At 42.6% G+C, this 17,026-nt stretch overlaps 6 protein-coding genes and 1 long non-coding RNA gene across 8 annotated transcripts in view; 4 read left to right on the top strand and 3 right to left on the bottom strand.

The window, feature by feature from the left end:
• The first annotated feature begins 219 nt into the window (after window positions 1-219).
• LOC132796170 (histone acetyltransferase Tip60) lies at window positions 220-2,537 on the top strand. The gene is made up of 5 exons (XM_060807238.1): window positions 220-386; window positions 509-635; window positions 694-1,960; window positions 2,085-2,297; window positions 2,407-2,537. Coding segments are annotated over exons 1-5 (1,662 nt in total). The 5' UTR covers window positions 220-332; the 3' UTR covers window positions 2,408-2,537.
• A 61-nt stretch (window positions 2,538-2,598) lies between these two features.
• On the bottom strand, window positions 2,599-3,469 carry LOC132796171 (augmin complex subunit dgt4). Its single transcript, XM_060807239.1, has one exon. It carries the CDS (start codon window positions 3,248-3,250, stop codon window positions 2,702-2,704), a length of 549 nt encoding a protein of 182 aa, XP_060663222.1. The 5' UTR covers window positions 3,251-3,469; the 3' UTR covers window positions 2,599-2,701.
• A 294-nt stretch (window positions 3,470-3,763) lies between these two features.
• LOC132796158 (tRNA (cytosine(34)-C(5))-methyltransferase) lies at window positions 3,764-7,668 on the top strand. Its single transcript, XM_060807223.1, has 3 exons — window positions 3,764-3,928; window positions 4,007-5,813; window positions 7,248-7,668. The coding sequence occupies exons 1-3, from the start codon at window positions 3,869-3,871 to the stop codon at window positions 7,550-7,552; spliced, it is 2,172 nt and encodes a 723-aa protein (XP_060663206.1). The 5' UTR covers window positions 3,764-3,868; the 3' UTR covers window positions 7,553-7,668.
• A 906-nt stretch (window positions 7,669-8,574) lies between these two features.
• On the bottom strand, window positions 8,575-13,560 carry LOC132795629 (thymosin beta). Its single transcript, XM_060806435.1, has 4 exons — window positions 13,322-13,560; window positions 9,824-9,959; window positions 9,586-9,699; window positions 8,575-9,451 (listed from the first exon to the last, which is right to left on the bottom strand). The coding sequence occupies exons 2-4, from the start codon at window positions 9,957-9,959 to the stop codon at window positions 9,312-9,314; spliced, it is 390 nt and encodes a 129-aa protein (XP_060662418.1). The 5' UTR covers window positions 13,322-13,560; the 3' UTR covers window positions 8,575-9,311.
• A 351-nt stretch (window positions 13,561-13,911) lies between these two features.
• Window positions 13,912-15,067, bottom strand: LOC132795628 (beta-1,3-galactosyltransferase brn). The gene has a single exon (XM_060806434.1). The coding sequence runs from the start codon at window positions 15,004-15,006 to the stop codon at window positions 14,041-14,043; it is 966 nt and encodes a 321-aa protein (XP_060662417.1). The 5' UTR covers window positions 15,007-15,067; the 3' UTR covers window positions 13,912-14,040.
• A 377-nt stretch (window positions 15,068-15,444) lies between these two features.
• The window catches only part of LOC132795092 (uncharacterized), a 56,465-nt gene continuing 54,883 nt past the window's right edge, over window positions 15,445-17,026 (top strand). The window contains exon 1 of one of the 2 annotated variants that reach the window (XR_009633416.1): window positions 15,445-15,654. This is a non-coding gene — a long non-coding RNA (uncharacterized LOC132795092). The remainder of the gene's footprint in view (window positions 15,655-17,026) is intronic. The other variant, XR_009633415.1, reaches the window with a different exon arrangement.
• LOC132795091 (DNA repair protein complementing XP-A cells homolog) lies at window positions 15,737-16,877 on the top strand. Its single transcript, XM_060805538.1, has 2 exons — window positions 15,737-15,970; window positions 16,027-16,877. Exons 1-2 carry the CDS (start codon window positions 15,804-15,806, stop codon window positions 16,745-16,747), a joined length of 888 nt encoding a protein of 295 aa, XP_060661521.1. The 5' UTR covers window positions 15,737-15,803; the 3' UTR covers window positions 16,748-16,877.

Genomic DNA, 17,026 nt, shown 5'->3' with positions numbered 1-17,026 from the left:
CAGCGAAATTAACGTTTTGTAAACACAGCTTTAATATTGTAATAAAAATAAAAAGATAAGCTAATTGAACTAATAATATAAATAAATAAATAGTGCCAAGCATGCGCCATTTATTAATAATATTGTAATGCTATGTAAAACTTGTGTATCGATAGCAGCTTAACAGGAGTGCATGCTGTTAATAACATTAACAGCAGGCCCCGCTGTCGATAGACAGACATCATTCACATTCCGATAATTCTTGTGCCGTAAACAGTGCGAAATTGAAATAGTTATTTATTTAACTTGAATTGAATTTGCTGCTGCTGCAGTGAGTGTTTAATTTGTGCAAAATGAAAACCAAATACGAGTTCGACGACGATGTGGCCTCCATATGCGAGTCGACGGTAAGTACGACGCAAGTGCATATTTAGCATGTTAGCATGCATGCAAAATTCGCAGTAAACACTCATGTGCTATCTCGCTCGCGCTCTAATGCATTTCCCATGCACCACGTGCAATTTCGCAGGCTGCGTTGACCGAAGGCTGCCGCCTGTCCGTGCGCATGCACAAGACCGACGACTGGCCGCTGGCGGAGATAGTGAGCATCAAGGAGCTCGACGGACGCCGTCAGTTCTATGTGCACTACGTGGACTGTGAGTAGTAATGAAGTACGAAATGATCAGCAGCAATAATTGTTTAATGTTTTGTTAGTCAACAAGCGTCTGGATGAATGGGTCAATGAGGATGATCTGGACACGCGCAAAGTACAGTTTCCACGTCGCGACGGTCCACAAACAGGCACAAACACAGGCGTCACAACGCCCAAGCGTCATCATTCGCTTGCCGGCAGCGTTTCGCGTCCCACATCGCCGCAGCCTCAGTCGACGCCCGGTGCTGCGTCCGCTGGTGGCGGTGCAGGCGGTGTTGCAGGTAGCGGAATTGCAGCAGGCAACTCTTTGGGCCACAACAACAGCAGCAACAATACGGAGTTGGTGAATAGCAATAATGTATTCGCTGCCGCGCTGCAGAAGCGCTTTAATCGTCGTCGCAAGCAACACGCTGGCGCAGCACATTCAGCGCAGCCAGCTGCCCAACAGGCTGCAGCTGCTGCACAACCGCCGCCGCCGTCGTCACAGCTGCAACAACAACAACAGCAGCAGCCGCAGTTGCCACAGACACCGCAAACGCCACAAACTCCGGTTCATGTCACCGGAGACGCCGCTGGCATCATGCCCAGCACCCCGGGACAGGAGGATGGCTCGCAGGACGGGAAGATTGCAACGCCACGGCAATCGGGAAGTATGGTGACACATCAGGACGATGTGGTGACACGCATGAAGAACGTCGAGATGATTGAGCTGGGACGCCATCGCATCAAGCCGTGGTATTTCTCGCCATATCCGCAGGAATTGTGCCAGGAGAGTTGCATCTACATCTGTGAATTCTGTCTCAAGTACTGCAAGAGTCGCAAGTGCTTGGAACGCCATCTGTCCAAATGCAATCTTCGCCATCCGCCGGGCAATGAGATCTATCGCAAGAATACGATTTCATTCTTTGAGATCGATGGACGCAAGAACAAAGTGTATGCCCAGAATCTGTGTCTGCTGGCCAAACTGTTTTTGGATCACAAAACGCTGTACTACGATACGGATCCGTTTCTGTTCTACATTATGACGGAGTTCGACTCACGGGGCTTTCACATTGTCGGCTATTTCTCGAAGGAAAAGGAGAGCACCGAGGATTACAATGTGGCGTGCATTTTGACAATGCCGCCGTATCAGCGCAAAGGCTACGGCAAACTGCTCATCGAATTCAGCTACGAGTTGTCCAAGTTCGAGGGCAAAACCGGCTCCCCGGAGAAGCCATTGTCCGACTTGGGACTGCTTTCGTATCGCTCGTATTGGGCACAGACCATCCTGGAGATACTCATCAGCCAGAATCCGAGCACAGACGGCGAGAAGCCGACCATAACCATCAAGTAAGAAGGGAGTTGCTCTCTAAAACAAAGACACAAACCAAATGCATTGCATTCTGAGTGAAGACAGCAACCTTAGCATGTTTTTCCACCAGTGCTTTAAACATATTTATCTCTTTTCTTACAGCGACATCTGTGAATGCACCTCGATCAAGAAGGAGGACGTCATCTCGACCCTGCAGAATCTCAATCTGATCAACTACTATAAGGGACAGTACATTGTGAGCATCAATCGGGAGACCATCGAACAGCATCAGCGTGCCATGCAGAAGCGCAAGATACGCATCGATTCCAAGTGTTTGCATTGGACTCCCAAGGATTGGTCCAAGCGCTCCAAGTGGTAAATGAAGCCGGCGGTGGCATTGGCAGTAGCAGAAGACATCTCATTCGAGTCCCTTTTATGATGTGCATCCAAACACTAATCTTGCGTTTCTTTTCTTTTCTCGTAGAATTGCGCTGCCTGCTCTCTAATCTAGAATTAATCGACACACACCCACCGAAAGTACAATAAATGATTGCTTGCATAACCAACGCTTGACTTGGCGACTTCCATCCATCATCAGTCATTCAGCCATCAATCAATCATCCATCAACAACAACAACAACAGTCAACAATGTCAACCAACAACAACATTTCCATCTTAATTATAATCTTTGATCATCAGCGTTGTATTTTGTTGAAAATGTTCCTTTATTAATATCGCAACTAATATATAATATATGTATATATGATAAACCAAATGACTATGGTGTCTGCATCTCTTTTATGTATTGATCCATCGCCACCAGCGTTGCCTTCTCAAAGTTCTTCTCCACATTATCCAAAGTGCTGCACACAGATTTCAATGTCTCACGATTCTCGGCAAAGTTTCGCTGATATTGGGCCAATTGGTCGCGTGGTTTGCAATGCTGCCGCTGCAGCTGCTCCTTGCATTCCTCCAGCACACGCACATCCAGCTCGGTGGGACGACTTGTTCTTGAGAGGATCGCACTCGCTGTGCTCAATTTGCGGATGGTGTCATCCACTTGGGTGTCGTTGATTTGCGTCTGCGGTGCCTGCAACGCATCACTGAGCAACAGTTGTTTGTTTAGGTTGGCGAGACGAGCGTATTCACGTTGATATTCCCGCTTGGCGTCCATGTAGATGCGCGCTTGCTCCTCCACCTGGCGGTGCATTTCCTTCTCGTCGTCCTTGTAGCGTTTGATGGCCTCCAAGTGCAGCAAATACTGTATGTCGTCCATGTCGTTGTTGCTGTTGCTATTACTATTGTTGGCTGGGGGTGTCGCCTCCATAATTTTGCAAATCAATTAATTTTAAGTTGATTTGTATTTTGATTTGAATAAAGGCACAAGCTCTTATCGATTGCAAATCGAAAGATGTGCAATTACACTTGTTATCGATTGGTGTGCGCAGTTGTGTATTAATTTGTTTACTGTTGTGTATCTAATGAAAAGTGATTATTTTAACTAAGTTTATTTGTCGTCATTATTTTCAATTTATTAATGTATGATTACAACTGCACTTAGATTTTTCATTTTAAAATATGCGCTCTTGTGACGTCACAATTGCGCAATACTTGTTGATTGCTGTTAAGCACCGCTTAGTAATTATCGATAATCGTTTGTAGTGAGTGGCCAATGCAACTGAAAATTAAGTTATGCTTACATCTAAAAAATTGGCTAAATATTTTACCACTTTGTTTATAGATTTTGCATTCTTCTTTTAAAAATGTGCGTCGCACTGGCACGATACTTGTTGAGTGCTGCAAAACAGCGCCTATCGATAGACGATAATGGTATCGATGCTTCACGCACCTTCACGATTAAACACGTGTGGCCGGCGGATTTAATAAATAGAAACGCATTCGGCATTTCAGTGTTTTCGCCTTAAATAATTGACGAGTTTGTACGATGGCCCGTGGAAAGAAACAGAATCCCTTTGCAGCACGCAAGCGACAAAAGCGAGAAATCGTATGGCAATCCAACAGTTCAATTTAACCCAAAACTTGTTGAACTCGGCACAAATTCTAACGTGTGTTTGTTTTTTAGGGAAATCCGCCCGATCGTCGCTCGGAGCCGTACAAAGAGATTGAGCGCGACAATGCCTGCTTCATCAAGTACTATCAGCTGCAACGCATTTGCGCCAACGAAGAGGAGTGGACGCAATTCCTGGAGAAGATTCGCGATAATTTGCCGGTCACATTTCGTGTGACGGGCTTCAAGGACGAGGCGAAGGCGCTGCTGAAGATCATCGAGACGCAAATGTTTGCCGAATACGTGCGCGGCGCTGCCGAACTCAATGGCCTGCCCGAGGAGCAAGTGCAGCGTCCACTGTGCTTGCCTTGGTATCCCAATGGCATGGCCTATCAGTTGAATTTAACACGCAAGGATATACGACGCTCCGAGTCGATGCATCGCCTGCACAACTTTCTCATTGTGGAAACGGCGGCGGGCAACATCAGTCGCCAGGAAGGCGTCTCCATGATTCCACCCGTGGTGCTCGATGTCCAGCCTACGGACAAAGTGCTCGATATGTGTGCGGCGCCCGGTTCGAAGACGGCACAGTTGATAGAGGCGCTTCATGCGGCGCCCGAGGAGCACAAGATCCCTCCGGGATTTGTGCTGGCCAACGATGTGGACAACAATCGCTGCTATATGCTGGTGCATCAGGCCAAGCGCTTGAATTCCCCGTGTCTACTGGTGACCAATCACGACAGCAGCTTCTTCCCCAACATGCTGCAAACCGATCCCGCCACGGGCAACAAATCCATCCTCAAGTTCGACAAGATCCTGTGCGATGTGCCGTGCTCCGGCGACGGAACGCTGCGCAAGAATCCCGACATCTGGCTGAAGTGGAATCTCGCCCAGGCGTACAATCTGCATGGCGTCCAGTATCGCATCGTGCGACGTGGAGCCGAGATGCTTGAAGTGGGCGGACGTTTGGTTTACTCCACGTGCTCGATGAATCCCATCGAGAACGAGGCGGTGGTGCAACGGATCATCAAGGATTCGGCTGGTGCACTCGAGCTGGTGAATGCCTCGCAACTGGTTCCGGGACTCAAGTACAATCCAGGCATGACCGATTGGCAGCTGGCCACCAAGGAGGTGGATACAGTGTTCAAAACATTCGATGAGGTCCCCGAGAGTCTGCACACGATCATCAGGCCATCGATGTTCCCGTTGCCCGCTGAGGAAATGACTGCGATTGGCATCGAGAAGTGCATGCGGATTCTCCCCCACATGCAGGACACTGGAGGATTCTTTGTGGCGGTGATTGAGAAGCGACGAGCGCTGAGTTTCGAGCAGAATGACGTCAAGGATTTGGAGAAGAAAGTCGAGGAGAAGGAGGAGCCTAAGGAAGACAATCCCGAGGCGGAACAGAAGTCCGCTCCGTGGGGACCACAACGGAAGCGACGTCGTCTGCATGGCTTCAAGGAGGATCCATACATATTCTTTGGCGAAAAGGATGCCGACTACGATTCGCTGCAAGAATTTTATCAGCTCGACGGGAGCTTCAACAAGCGCTGTCTGCTCACACGCTGTCAGTCGGATCGCAAGAAGAACATTTACTACTGCTCGGAGGCGATTCGTGATCTGGTGCTGAACAACGAGCACAACATCAAGATCATCAACACGGGCGTCAAGACTTTCGTCCGCTGCGAGAATCGCCACACACAGAATCCCTATCGACTCGCCCAGGAGGGATTGCAGACCTCGAACGGTTTCATTGGCAACTGTCGTCGCATTCAAGTGGAGCGCGACGATCTCGTGTTGCTGCTCAACTGCACCGATCCCACGAAGCCGCCGTCGACGCACGAGCTCAAGCAGGTGACGCAGGATCGCTGCAAAGAGTTGTGTAAGTTACGCTTTAAAAAGTTCAAAAGTCATTTAAGATCAAGCTGCAGATCAGCGAGAAGTTAGGAGTAAAAAGTAATTGAAGATCATGCTACAGATCAGCTCAAAGTTATGATCAGATATGTCATTGGTTTGAAGAACCAATTTAAGATTATCAAGAAAGTTGTAAAGTAATCGAAGATCAAGCTGCAGATAAGCGAGGAGCTAAGATCAGATATAGCTGCATATCAAAAATGTTATAAAGTAATTTAGGATCAAGCTAGAGATCACCTCGAAGTTATCCTTTTTGTAGAAGCACCTACCCTATATCTAGGTTTCTAGATCCTAAAGTTATTGAGGATCAAGCTACAGAACATTTCGAAGTTATGATCAGACTTTATGATCATGATCACATCATGATCGCAAACAAGAAAGTTATAAAGTAATTGAAGATGAATCTACAGATCAGCTGGAAGTTAGGATTAAATATAGTTTTTCTTTGTAGATGATCAGCTGGAAGTTATGATCAGATATAGCTTTTGTAAAAGCACTTTATAATCATGATCAATCACTGCTTAGCAAGATAGTCATAAAGTCATTGAATATCAGCTCGAATTTATAATCAGATATAGCTTTGGTTTGTATAATCACTTTATGATCATTACGTAGCAAGAAAGTTGAAAAGTATTTGAACATCAAGCTACAGATCAGTTTGATCATATGATCACATATTGCTTAAGTTTGTAGAAATGTTTTGTAATGATGATCTCAGTGTAGCAAGAAAAAGCTGAAGCTTATTTCTATAAAATTGCTTCTCATATACATATTTAAATAGTAACTGGTGCCGAAGCTAAAGATTGGCAAGATCTTGTGGATAGATAGAAATCCAGTTTCTAAAAATGTATTCCATATTATATAACTTTATAGTTATACATAGTAGATAAATATAGTGTGAAGAAAAGATGGAATGGTTTCTCAACATCATTGAAGATATATTACAAATGATAGGAAATATTCAAGGAAGGTAAAATCAAAAATATTAGGCATTTACTTTTTAATGTAGTCAACTAATCAATTCACTTAAGATTAGATAAAAATATAGACATAGCGTAGGTTTATTAACATCGTAGTATAGGTTGAACATTTATATCTAATGCATTTCTATAATCGACACTCTCTTAAAATCGAAAATTTCTTATCGTTAGCCACAGTTTTGATTTCTAAATATATGCTTTAAAATTGGGACAAACTCAAGATAACGCAGAGTTGTTTTCTGCTAGTGATGACAAATTGCGATTAGAGATGACACATTGTTTACCCACATACGATAATGAATCATTTGATGTTGTGGCTCATGAGTTTTCTTTTTTCAAATGAATCAAATATTAAGAATAACTTTTGTGAATTGAATTTAACCACTGAACTAGATTGCTTACTGAATTATCGTTACTTCTAGGCGTGGGCAGCTGTATCCTCAAGTATGTGGACGAATCCTTTACGCTCTTCATTGTCGGCTGGCGTGGAACATCGAGTTTGCGTGCTTATGTGGCCAAGGATGAAACGGTTCACATTCTGCGACTTCTCGGCGCCGATGTCAGCAAATTCGAGATTAACAAATACGAAAAGGCAAAGGAGGCAGCAGCAGCAGCAGCTGCAGCTGAAGCAGCTAATGGAGTGGAACAAAAGGAGGAAGAGAACGAACCAGAGACGGAAGCAGAAGCGAAGCCGAAAGAGACGCAGCAGGTTGCCATGGAGGTCTAGACAACGATGCCGCAGTATAGCATTTAATCCTTAAGCATAATTAATCATGATTTATTCCTGTGTATCGAATGTTGTGATCCTAGAGATGAATTACAGACGATTCTTTGTTCAAGCGACGATTGTCTTTATCCTTTATATGCATATATTTCTATATAATCAGTTCTTCTGAACACCTTTGTTTCCCCGAGAGTTCTGCGACTATTTCAAGGATGAACGAACAACAAATGAGAGAGGAATATTAGATTATGGAAGGCGCATTCTGACAGAATAAATTTGTATTTTTTTATTTAAATAAAAACATGCTGCTAAAATTATTTAATTGCATTACTTATTTTAGTGTTGGAATCGATCAAAAACGTTTTGGCTGACACTCTGGTATATTTTGAATGTATATCTATATACCAAATATAGCCTTCGGTATATTTTGTACTCCATGGCATGTTTTCAATGCACAACTGCACAAAGTTTTGGCTGCTCACTAAAATAGCAATTTTTGATTTTCTTCCACGAAGAGGACAAAATGTATACGGGAATTCAGTGTTGCTTAAAATGTTCTATCACGATATTTTTTTCATGCCATAAATTATGAATCGAGAACTGTGATGCGATACGGAAAACCACAATTGTAGAGATCCGACGCTTTTCAGCAAAATTATTTTGCTTTTTTTTAGGAATATTAAAGCACTGCTATTTTATAGTTCACAGCTGCATATTCTTGATCAGCGTCAACAGATGCGACGATATAACCATATTCGTCTTTCTGTCTTTCAGCGATGAAATTCAAACAACAAAATTTGTGAAACAACTTCGCTCCAACTTTCGATCCCCCAGTATCAAACGCTGGGTTGAGACCTGCCCACTCGTCAAAATTTCAGCGCTGCCATACTTAGTGAAACAAAAAAACAGTTTTGAATTTTTTTTGTTATAAAATGTTACATTTATGTTTTATTATTTAGTTTTCCCAGTATAAATATATCATATATAAAGTATATAAAAAAAAGTTCATTAAAAAATTACACATACTCTTTTTTGTAGTTTATTCTCTTTTTTGTTTTTCTTCATTTCTCTTTTTTGTGTTGTGTTCTGTGTGTGTGTGTGTGTTGCATTTTAAATGGTTGCTCGTGTGTGTGTGTGAGTGTGTTTTGCATTTATCTCAATAGTTGATTTAAATAATTTTTGTCTTCATTTTGTTTCTCATGTGTGTCTTTTAAAAAGTACATTAGAAGGTTTAAAAAGTTGTGTGTGTTTTGTTTTGTGTTGCACAATTTACGATTAAAGGGAATTTATTTAATATATTTATATATGTTTGCATATATGTGTGAGTGTTTTTTGTTTACAGTAGGAATGAGCTTTTATTTATTTTTCTTTTCTTTAATATTGCAATACGAGAGAACAACAACAACAACTTGAATGACGCAAACATATATTTATGTTGCTGTTGCAATTGTTGTTGCTTTTTGTTTAAATATCTGGCTGCAATCTCTCCTGTTTGTATGTATGTGTGTGTTGTTCTTCTCTGTTTTACGTGTGAATCAAAATCAACAAACAAAAAAATTAAATTAAATAAAAAGCAAAAAAAAAAAAAAACAAAAATGAAGCCGGGACTAAAAAAAGAGAGACGAGAATGAAGTGGAGTTGAGAGTGAGTGAGTGAGATAGAGATAGTTAGCAAATTGATGCGATTGCTGCTGATTCAGCTGCTGCTGCTGCTGCTCTTCTTCTTCATCTTTTCTCTCCTCAGCAGAAGAAGAAGACTGTGCTTAGGCCTGCTTCTCGGCCTCAATGACCTCCTTGGTTGGCAGCACGTTCTTCTCGTTGGTCTCGGTGTGCTTCAATTTTTTCGCATCAAAATTCTCGATGCCGGCAATAAACTCATTCTTCTCCTTCTCCTGCTCAATTGCTGTAAATAGAGACCGACAGAGAGAGAGAGGGGGGGATTAGATTGTTGTCAATGTTGCAATGTCCATAAATGTGCTGCGTAGCTGGTTTTTCATTTTTAGCGCAGTTGTTCCAAATCGAGTCTAGTCTACGCACCTTCTTTATCGGGCAATGGATTCTTCTCATTCGTCTCCGTATGCTTCAAATTGGTCTGATCGAATGCGGTGATACCCTCGATAATGGACTTTTGGGTCTTCTCAGCAGCCACATCTGCAAAAAGACAAAATATTTTATAATATATAAAAATGCTTGCAAAGAAAAGTTTTATTTCAAGTATTTAAAGTTTAGTTCTATTTTTTATATACAAAAAAAAAAAATAAACAAAACAACTTACCCTCGGCGGTGGGCAAAATGATCTTCTCCTGGGTGCTGGCATTCTTCAGTTGCTCCGTATTGAAGCCCTCCAGTTGGCTCTTCAGGTTCTCGGCCACCTTTGGCAAATCCTTGAGTGCTGGTGCTGGGGAAGCCATCTGCAACATAAACACAAAATAAAATAAGAAACATGTTAAGTATTACGAGCATTTTAAATTTCGTTAGGTAAATAAAACGTTCTCTATACAAAAACAAAAGAAATGAAAAAAGTAACCGTTACATTTGCAAGTCAAAAACAAAAGCCCGGATATCGATAAGCGACAAAGTGACAGTCACACCGAAATCTTTCTCTCGATAAAGCGGAAATGCGAATCGATAACACAAGGCGATTACACATTCACACGCACAAGTAAACAAAGAAAGACGTTGTCGTTGATTTCAATGTTGAGCAACGCGACAACGGACGTTTTTTATTATGCGATTTCTCATAGCGATTACTTATTGATTAAGAAATAAAAACACAAAGCACAAACAAACTCGAACACACATATACACGAACACTCATGCACATGGAGTTTGTCATTCGATTCATTGGATGAGTCATGACACAGCAAGGACACACATACTTACATACACACACATGCTTACTAATGTGGGCATGTAAGAGCGAATGTGTGTGTGTGTGAGTGCGGTTTGCTATCGTCGCAACCAGCAGAAATATGAGAGAAAGAAGTTCAGCGAACCTACCGCAGTAGCTACAACAACAACAACAACAAGTAAAGCGACTGCGACGTCAACGTCTTAGCAGCTGCGCCGAAGCAGATTAAATTCCAATTGGACAAGCGAGTTATTGTACCGTTATCAGAGAGTCGAAGCCAGCAACGCGCAGCAGTAAACTGCATTTTATCACGTTTATTTTTAGTTGCAAATTAACCAAAAAACTTACTTATTACCCGCGTACATTGTTCGTGCCTTTTTGCTACTTAATTGACAAGAACAAACACACACACACACATACATACATATGTAGCTTAGGTAGACAGTACTGCAAAAGCTCTTCCTGTTTCTTTCTTTTTTCTTTTCTTTAAATTTGTTTGGCTTGGCTACCCACACAAAGAAAGCGTCGCATTTAATATCGATAACAAGTGCATACAACAACAACAACAACAACATGTGTATGTCTGTGTGAGTGTGTCTGACTTTGTATCTACTAATAAAAAAAAAACGTTACAAGGCCGGCAACCGCGCCAAAAACAACAAATATAAAAAGATATACATGTAGAAAGAAAATATATACAAAGCTACGTTTAATGGCCATATATGGACATTAAGGCGCGCCTAAACGACCGAAACGACGATCGATTGCATTCAAGTCGTGCTTTGCCAGCCGGCCAGTCGATTCGATAGTGCGATGATTGGCCCGACGTGCGACGATGATTTTTCGTGTTTATTTAGTCATTTGGTGGCAACTCCTTTTCGAATCGAAACAAAGGCGAACATACAGAAACACACACACACACATGCATATTTGGACATATACGGTGCTTGTTTTTGATTTTCATTTGAAGAGCGCTCGCTCGATGGGAGAGCAGGGAGTGCACAGAGGGGGGCCGGGGATATTGAAAGAGGGTTGGTTGGAGTAGTTTGCATGTGGCTTGTTTGCCATGAATCAACTTCCAACTTCGAGCGAATTATGTTCGCGATGAATCATTTTATACGTTGTTGATTTTGAATTTTTTATTTTTGCTTTTTTTTATAGCTGTTTGTCTCAGGTCTCCAGCCCACACTTTACACGAGGTGCGCTCTCTCTTTCTTTCTTTCCCTACTTCTTTCACTTCACACACACACACATAGACAGATAGCGACATTCGCCAAACTTCAGTTTATTTCATTTTTTTTGTGGCTCGTCTTTTGTTTTGTTAATTTTTATATCGGGGTTTATGTCGTTGTCGTCTTGTTGTGTTCAGCTCTGAGGGGGAAGGGAGGGCAGCTCATTTGGCCGGCGCCAGAAAAAAAGAAAAAAAAAACCGCAAATGCGCCGTTAGCCAATTTTGACATTTGAAAGCGCTTCGTTGCCAGAGTCAAAGTCAAATAATGTTGAGAGGAGCCAAAAGGCCGCCTCAAGTGTTGAGCAGCGCCGTTGGCAAAGTGCAAAGAGGAAGAGAGAGCGAAAGAGACAGACTTTCGACTTGGTTATTGCGGGGGCGAGGCGAAAGTGCAGAAGAACAAAAGAAGGAAGACAAATGACAGACACGTCCGTTTTACACCCTCGCAATTGTCTGGACGGAATGAAGGGGGAAGTGAATGACGGGCTTTTTAGGCTCCTGCTCCCACACATACGCACACACACACATATGCAGTGCACGTCTGCAAGTTGTTGGTACATAAATTTCAATATGCAAGTGTATGAGTGTGTATTGAGACACAAAATGAATTTTAAATATGTGCACATCAGGCGCAGTTTAGTCATCATCATCATCATCATCACGCATACTCATTCCCCAAGCATATATGTATGAGTGTGTGTATAACAAATATGTCTGCTTTTACTTTGTTTTAAATATGTTCCTTTTTTTTGCTGCCGTCGTTGTCGGCGATAAATTAAAATCCAATTGGATATTATTATCGATAAACGCGCGCTGTGCTGACTGTGCATGCGCCACGCCCTCGCTTAAGAAAATTTGCGACAACACACACACATACACACAAGTACGAATGCAGCTTGAATGCACACAGCTGCACATACATACACATATATGCATGTCTGCCGTCATGTGTGTGTGTATGTGAGCACGCGCATACGTTTTGCTGCTGTTGTGGGGAGGATATTAAGCAGCGTCAAACGCCCCGCCCAAGCACCAGACAAACACAGCAGACACGCACACAGATACAACCACACACACATACACACATGCACATTAAGCAGACGCCAAAAATATATGTACGAAAAAGAAAGAAAAAAAACGCCGGCCGGCAAAACTCTGCAGAGAGAGAAGAGAAGCGAAACGAAACGCAGATAAAATAACAAAGAAGCTTAAGGCCGACGACTTAACAGCTGCCCAAATACAAGCAAAAAATAAAGTTAACGGGGTAACCTGAGAAGTGGAAAGGGGGAGACGGACGGAGGACGGGAACGGGGCCGAGGCCACAATAAATAATTTATAACAAATGTGAAGAACGCTTCCATTATTTTTCTTTTTCCACTTTTTTTTTGCAATGAATGGAAATAATGGAAGCGCAGCAAGCAGCTCAAAAAGAATCCAAGAACAACAACACGAACCACAACAACGGCTCAAGAACAACGAAGACTAAAAAAAAACCAGTTGGCTTTGACTTTTTGCATCAGAGAGAAGCTTTAGATAGATTTTTTCTCGCTCTCTTCTTTCTTCTTGCAGACTTTTCTCCCCCCTCCCCACATGATAACTTTGCAACATTGAAACGTAGTCAAGAATTCTGAATTGAAAAGCTGTAAAATTAAATTTAAAAAAATAGCGAAAATGCAAATTTTAGTTAAACTCACCTTAAAAACTGTTGTTTTCTTTTAGTTTGAATTAAGGTTTTTATTGGGTTTAATCGCAAATGTATTGCGCACTTTACAAAAAAGAAATGCGGGTGGGTGAGTTGGCTGGGTGGATATTTATATATATATTAAGAAATATATATATCTAGTGGAGAGTGTAATCACTTGGCAAATTTGACACTTGCTAACAAATGACTTGTTTTATTATCGCGAAAGCTTACAAGCAAACAGAACGACACACAACTTAATACTGCGCGACAAATTGTTCAAATCCAAATGAAGAAGGCGTACAATTTGGTGTGACCGTAGGTTGCATACTCAAAATATATAATTTTACAGGCCACGGCTGAGCTGTCTGGCTAACAACATGGTCACACTGCATGCGGTGGGTTGCCATTTTGAAAATTTTGCTTGTAAAATGGCGCCACATTTCAAACGAGCTTTTGTTTTTATCGATGTTTTTCTTATAAACTAATTTGAACATACACTAATTTTATTTAATTGTAGCAATTTGCTATATAAATAGATAATACACTGACTGCAACCACTAACTTGCATTTGAAGAAATTACATTCGAAATGAAATACAAATTGAGTGTAAATTATGTTTAATAAGGCTTGGCATGTTGTGTTGTGTATGTACATTTGTGTAAATAATAGCTTAATACAATTCTCACTAATAATGCTAACATATTGCATTGACATTTTCAGTTCCCAGCGCTACGCATAATTTGCCGAACGCAATTCATTCCACACACGCTCCATTTCGACGGGATCCCCAAAACCGTGCGAGGCAATCACATTGCTAAAGCTCTCGGGTCCATCGTAGGGCATCTTGTGGAACAGAAATCGCTCACAATGATGCACAGGTATATGCGCCGTGTACGCCACAATGCCGAGATAGATGTCATCGAAGCGAAACAAGGGAATTGTGCGTCCCACCTCATACATCTTGAGCAGCGCATCGCGCGACAAAATGAAGGCGCCGGCGGTGACATATGGAGGCCAGCGATCAAATGGATATTCCTCCAGGGACACATACCATTTGCTGAACTTGTGACGCAGTGGCGTGCTCTCAAACACAAAGCCTGCAAAGAGCTCTTTGTTGTGATGCGACTGTCGGCCTTTGCCCAGGAAGCGAAGCACATTCTTGATGGACACATAGTAATCATCGTCGACAAACAGATAGAAATCGCTGTTGTTGAAATGTTCACTGGCCCAGCGCAATCCCATCATCGTTTTGATCGTATTATTGAAGTATGCATCGCGGAAATTGGCGCGCAAAATGTCGCCATAATGTTTGGCCTCCGCTTCAGCGGCATCGTGAGCCGCATCCGACTCGTCAGTGACGCCGAGCAGAAAGACTCGTTTGATGTGGACATCGGAGAAGCGCGATTCGTAGCCCCAGGTTTTGCGTATGGCATGACGACGCTGTAAATTGCCTACAGCGCTCTTCACCAATATCGTCAGTCGGGGCGGTTCCGCAATATTACGGTTATCCGTGAACGATGGCAACTGCAAATACTCGTATTCGATGGGTGCGCTCTCATTGTGCAGGGGGTAGTAGTAGTGCCTGTCAAAGTCCAGTTCGCAGAGGTGCGTCAGCAGGCCGAGCAGGTCGACCAGTATGATAAACGGTATGACGAGCGCACATTTTACCAGCAATTTGTAATGTTTTTTTAACATTGCGCGATGTTCGGTGTTGGCGGTGACACTGCCAACGATAAGTTACTAGCACCTGTAGTCGATAACACCCTTTGAACTTATCGTTTGCCTGCCTATCATTGCTGTACAGTGTTGCACAGCTTTTGAGCAAAGGCCCAAGCGAATTCGGCTAAATATTTAAAAGTTAAAAAAGTGATGGACATAATTCAAGTAAGCATGGTAACATTTTGTTAATGTTACAATTGAGTTAAATCACGATCAATTGCATAATTATTGATTTGCCGCCACACTTTCCGTTGGCTAGTATCGATACACAAATAGCCAATTTAAAAGCGCTAATAAAAGTAGAAACCAAATTAAAAATAATTCGAATGCACATGATAAATTTAAAAAGTGCAGTTTCTATACAGCTGTAACTATAAAAATTACTGTTAACAGCAGTCGATGCCATCAAACATCAGGTACCGTTACAGTTATCGATGCTGTGCGGTGTTGTACAATGTCGGCGCAAGCTCAGTTTTTGTACAGTGAAAAGTGCGGGTAAATTGAGTGCGCGAGTTTTATTTGAAATGTGCGAATAAAAGTGAATTTTGGGTAATAAAAGTGAGTGTTATAAATATAAAAGCAGCCGAAGCAGCAAACGAAGCACGCAAATGGAAATTCAAAAACGTAAGTGCATGCCAATTTGATTTTTCATATTTTGTTGCGTGCGCGCAAAAATGAGAGCGCAAATATGAGGGGTGACTGCCCTAGTTATAAGAAGAAGAGTGAGCATTGACATAAACACAACGATACGAAATAAAACACCAATTTCAAAAATGTCGGACGAGACGAAGACTGAAACTGTTGCAACTGCGGGGGCAACTGTTGCAAGTGGCTCAAAGCTAACAAATGCACAGAAAGCGCGCATCGAACGCAATCAAGCAAAGGCGCAAAAGTTGCGCGAGGCAAAGCTCGTCTCGCATCCTTACAAGAATATTACCAAGTAAGTGTGGCAAATGGAATTCACAAGCATTTGTAGCTAAATGTGTGTGTATATAGTAAAGGAAACAGCGGCGAGGAACAAATAGGCCAGGCCAATGCCATTATCAAAGTGCAGGGCACCAAGTACATTGACAGCGGCGGCGGTTTTCTATTGGAGCAGCCAGTGCTGCCAATAACTGGCAAAACTGCTAACGGGGATGCAGCTGAAGCGACGGCCGCCATCTTAGATGATGCCATTGCCATACCGGTGGTCTATGAAGAGTGCTTGGACTGCGGCGATCAATATGCCGACTCGTATTTGTTTAACAACTTCGGGCATTCGGTGTGTGACAAGTGTCGCGACACCGAGGAACGACATTCGTTGATCACACGCACCGAGGCAAAGGCGGAATATCTGCTCAAAGATTGTGACTTTGATAAACGAGAGCCGAAATTGCGATACATTAGTCGCAAGAATCCGCACAATGTGCGCTGGGGCGAAATGAAGCTGTATCTGCATCTGCAGGTGCTCAAGCGTGCCATGGAGGTGTGGGGCAGCGAGGAGGAGCTAACGCGTCAGCACGAGTTGCGCGAGGATAAACGCGAGGTGGGCAAGGCACGTAAATACAACAAACAGATGAAAGAGTTGCGCATGGAGGTGCGTAGCAGTCTCTTTACGAAGAAAACCAGCGTTGTGCATCAGCACGAGTTTGGAGAGGACACCTACAACGAAGAGGAGGACAACTATACGCACTCGTGTCTCAGTTGTCCATACACCGAGACCTACGAGAAGATGTAAAGCGTCAGTTTAGTTATAGTTTTTTTTTTTTTTGTTTGCTGTTCAGTCAAAAGCACTTGCATTGTCCATGTTCACATGTCTCAAATAGTATTATCAGCGTTAGTTATAAAAATAAATATCATTGCGTGTACTCTGCTGCGGGTTTTAAATTTAGCGCGCATTAGTCGAACAACTGCTCTGAGAATTTAGCGAACAGCTGTTTTTTACATGCAGCGCGCGCGCATCAGCTGATGTTTTGAACGCATCGCGACTATCGATTTACATAATACGCCATTTGCC

The sequence above is a fragment of the Drosophila nasuta genome, chromosome X (assembly GCF_023558535.2).
Source record: "Drosophila nasuta strain 15112-1781.00 chromosome X, ASM2355853v1, whole genome shotgun sequence".
In the NCBI taxonomy this organism is placed as follows: Eukaryota; Metazoa; Arthropoda; class Insecta; order Diptera; family Drosophilidae; genus Drosophila; species Drosophila nasuta.
Note: the sequence above shows the minus strand (reverse complement) of the source record. Positions and strands in the feature narration are given on the sequence as shown.

Bases quoted from the DNA above. Each gene is read 5' to 3' on its own strand.
- LOC132796171 (XM_060807239.1), bottom strand. From the start codon at position 3,250: ATGGAGGCGACACCCCCAGCCAACAATAGTAATAGCAACAGCAACAAC.
- LOC132795091 (XM_060805538.1), top strand. From the start codon at position 15,804: ATGTCGGACGAGACGAAGACTGAAACTGTTGCAACTGCGGGGGCAACT. The intron at 15,971-16,026 runs GTAAGTGTGGCA...GTGTGTATATAG, and splicing joins CCTTACAAGAATATTACCAA to TAAAGGAAACAGCGGCGAGG.
- LOC132795629 (XM_060806435.1), bottom strand. From the start codon at position 9,959: ATGGCTTCCCCAGCACCAGCACTCAAGGATTTGCCAAAGGTGGCCGAG. The intron at 9,700-9,823 runs GTAAGTTGTTTT...GTCTTTTTGCAG, and splicing joins CATTTTGCCCACCGCCGAGG to ATGTGGCTGCTGAGAAGACC. The intron at 9,452-9,585 runs GTGCGTAGACTA...CTCTATTTACAG, and splicing joins TCCATTGCCCGATAAAGAAG to CAATTGAGCAGGAGAAGGAG.
- LOC132795628 (XM_060806434.1), bottom strand. From the start codon at position 15,006: ATGTTAAAAAAACATTACAAATTGCTGGTAAAATGTGCGCTCGTCATA.
- LOC132796158 (XM_060807223.1), top strand. From the start codon at position 3,869: ATGGCCCGTGGAAAGAAACAGAATCCCTTTGCAGCACGCAAGCGACAA. The intron at 3,929-4,006 runs GTATGGCAATCC...TTTGTTTTTTAG, and splicing joins AGCGACAAAAGCGAGAAATC to GGAAATCCGCCCGATCGTCG. The intron at 5,814-7,247 runs GTAAGTTACGCT...CGTTACTTCTAG, and splicing joins GGATCGCTGCAAAGAGTTGT to GCGTGGGCAGCTGTATCCTC.
- LOC132796170 (XM_060807238.1), top strand. From the start codon at position 333: ATGAAAACCAAATACGAGTTCGACGACGATGTGGCCTCCATATGCGAG. The intron at 636-693 runs GTGAGTAGTAAT...ATGTTTTGTTAG, and splicing joins CTATGTGCACTACGTGGACT to TCAACAAGCGTCTGGATGAA. The intron at 1,961-2,084 runs GTAAGAAGGGAG...CTTTTCTTACAG, and splicing joins AAGCCGACCATAACCATCAA to CGACATCTGTGAATGCACCT.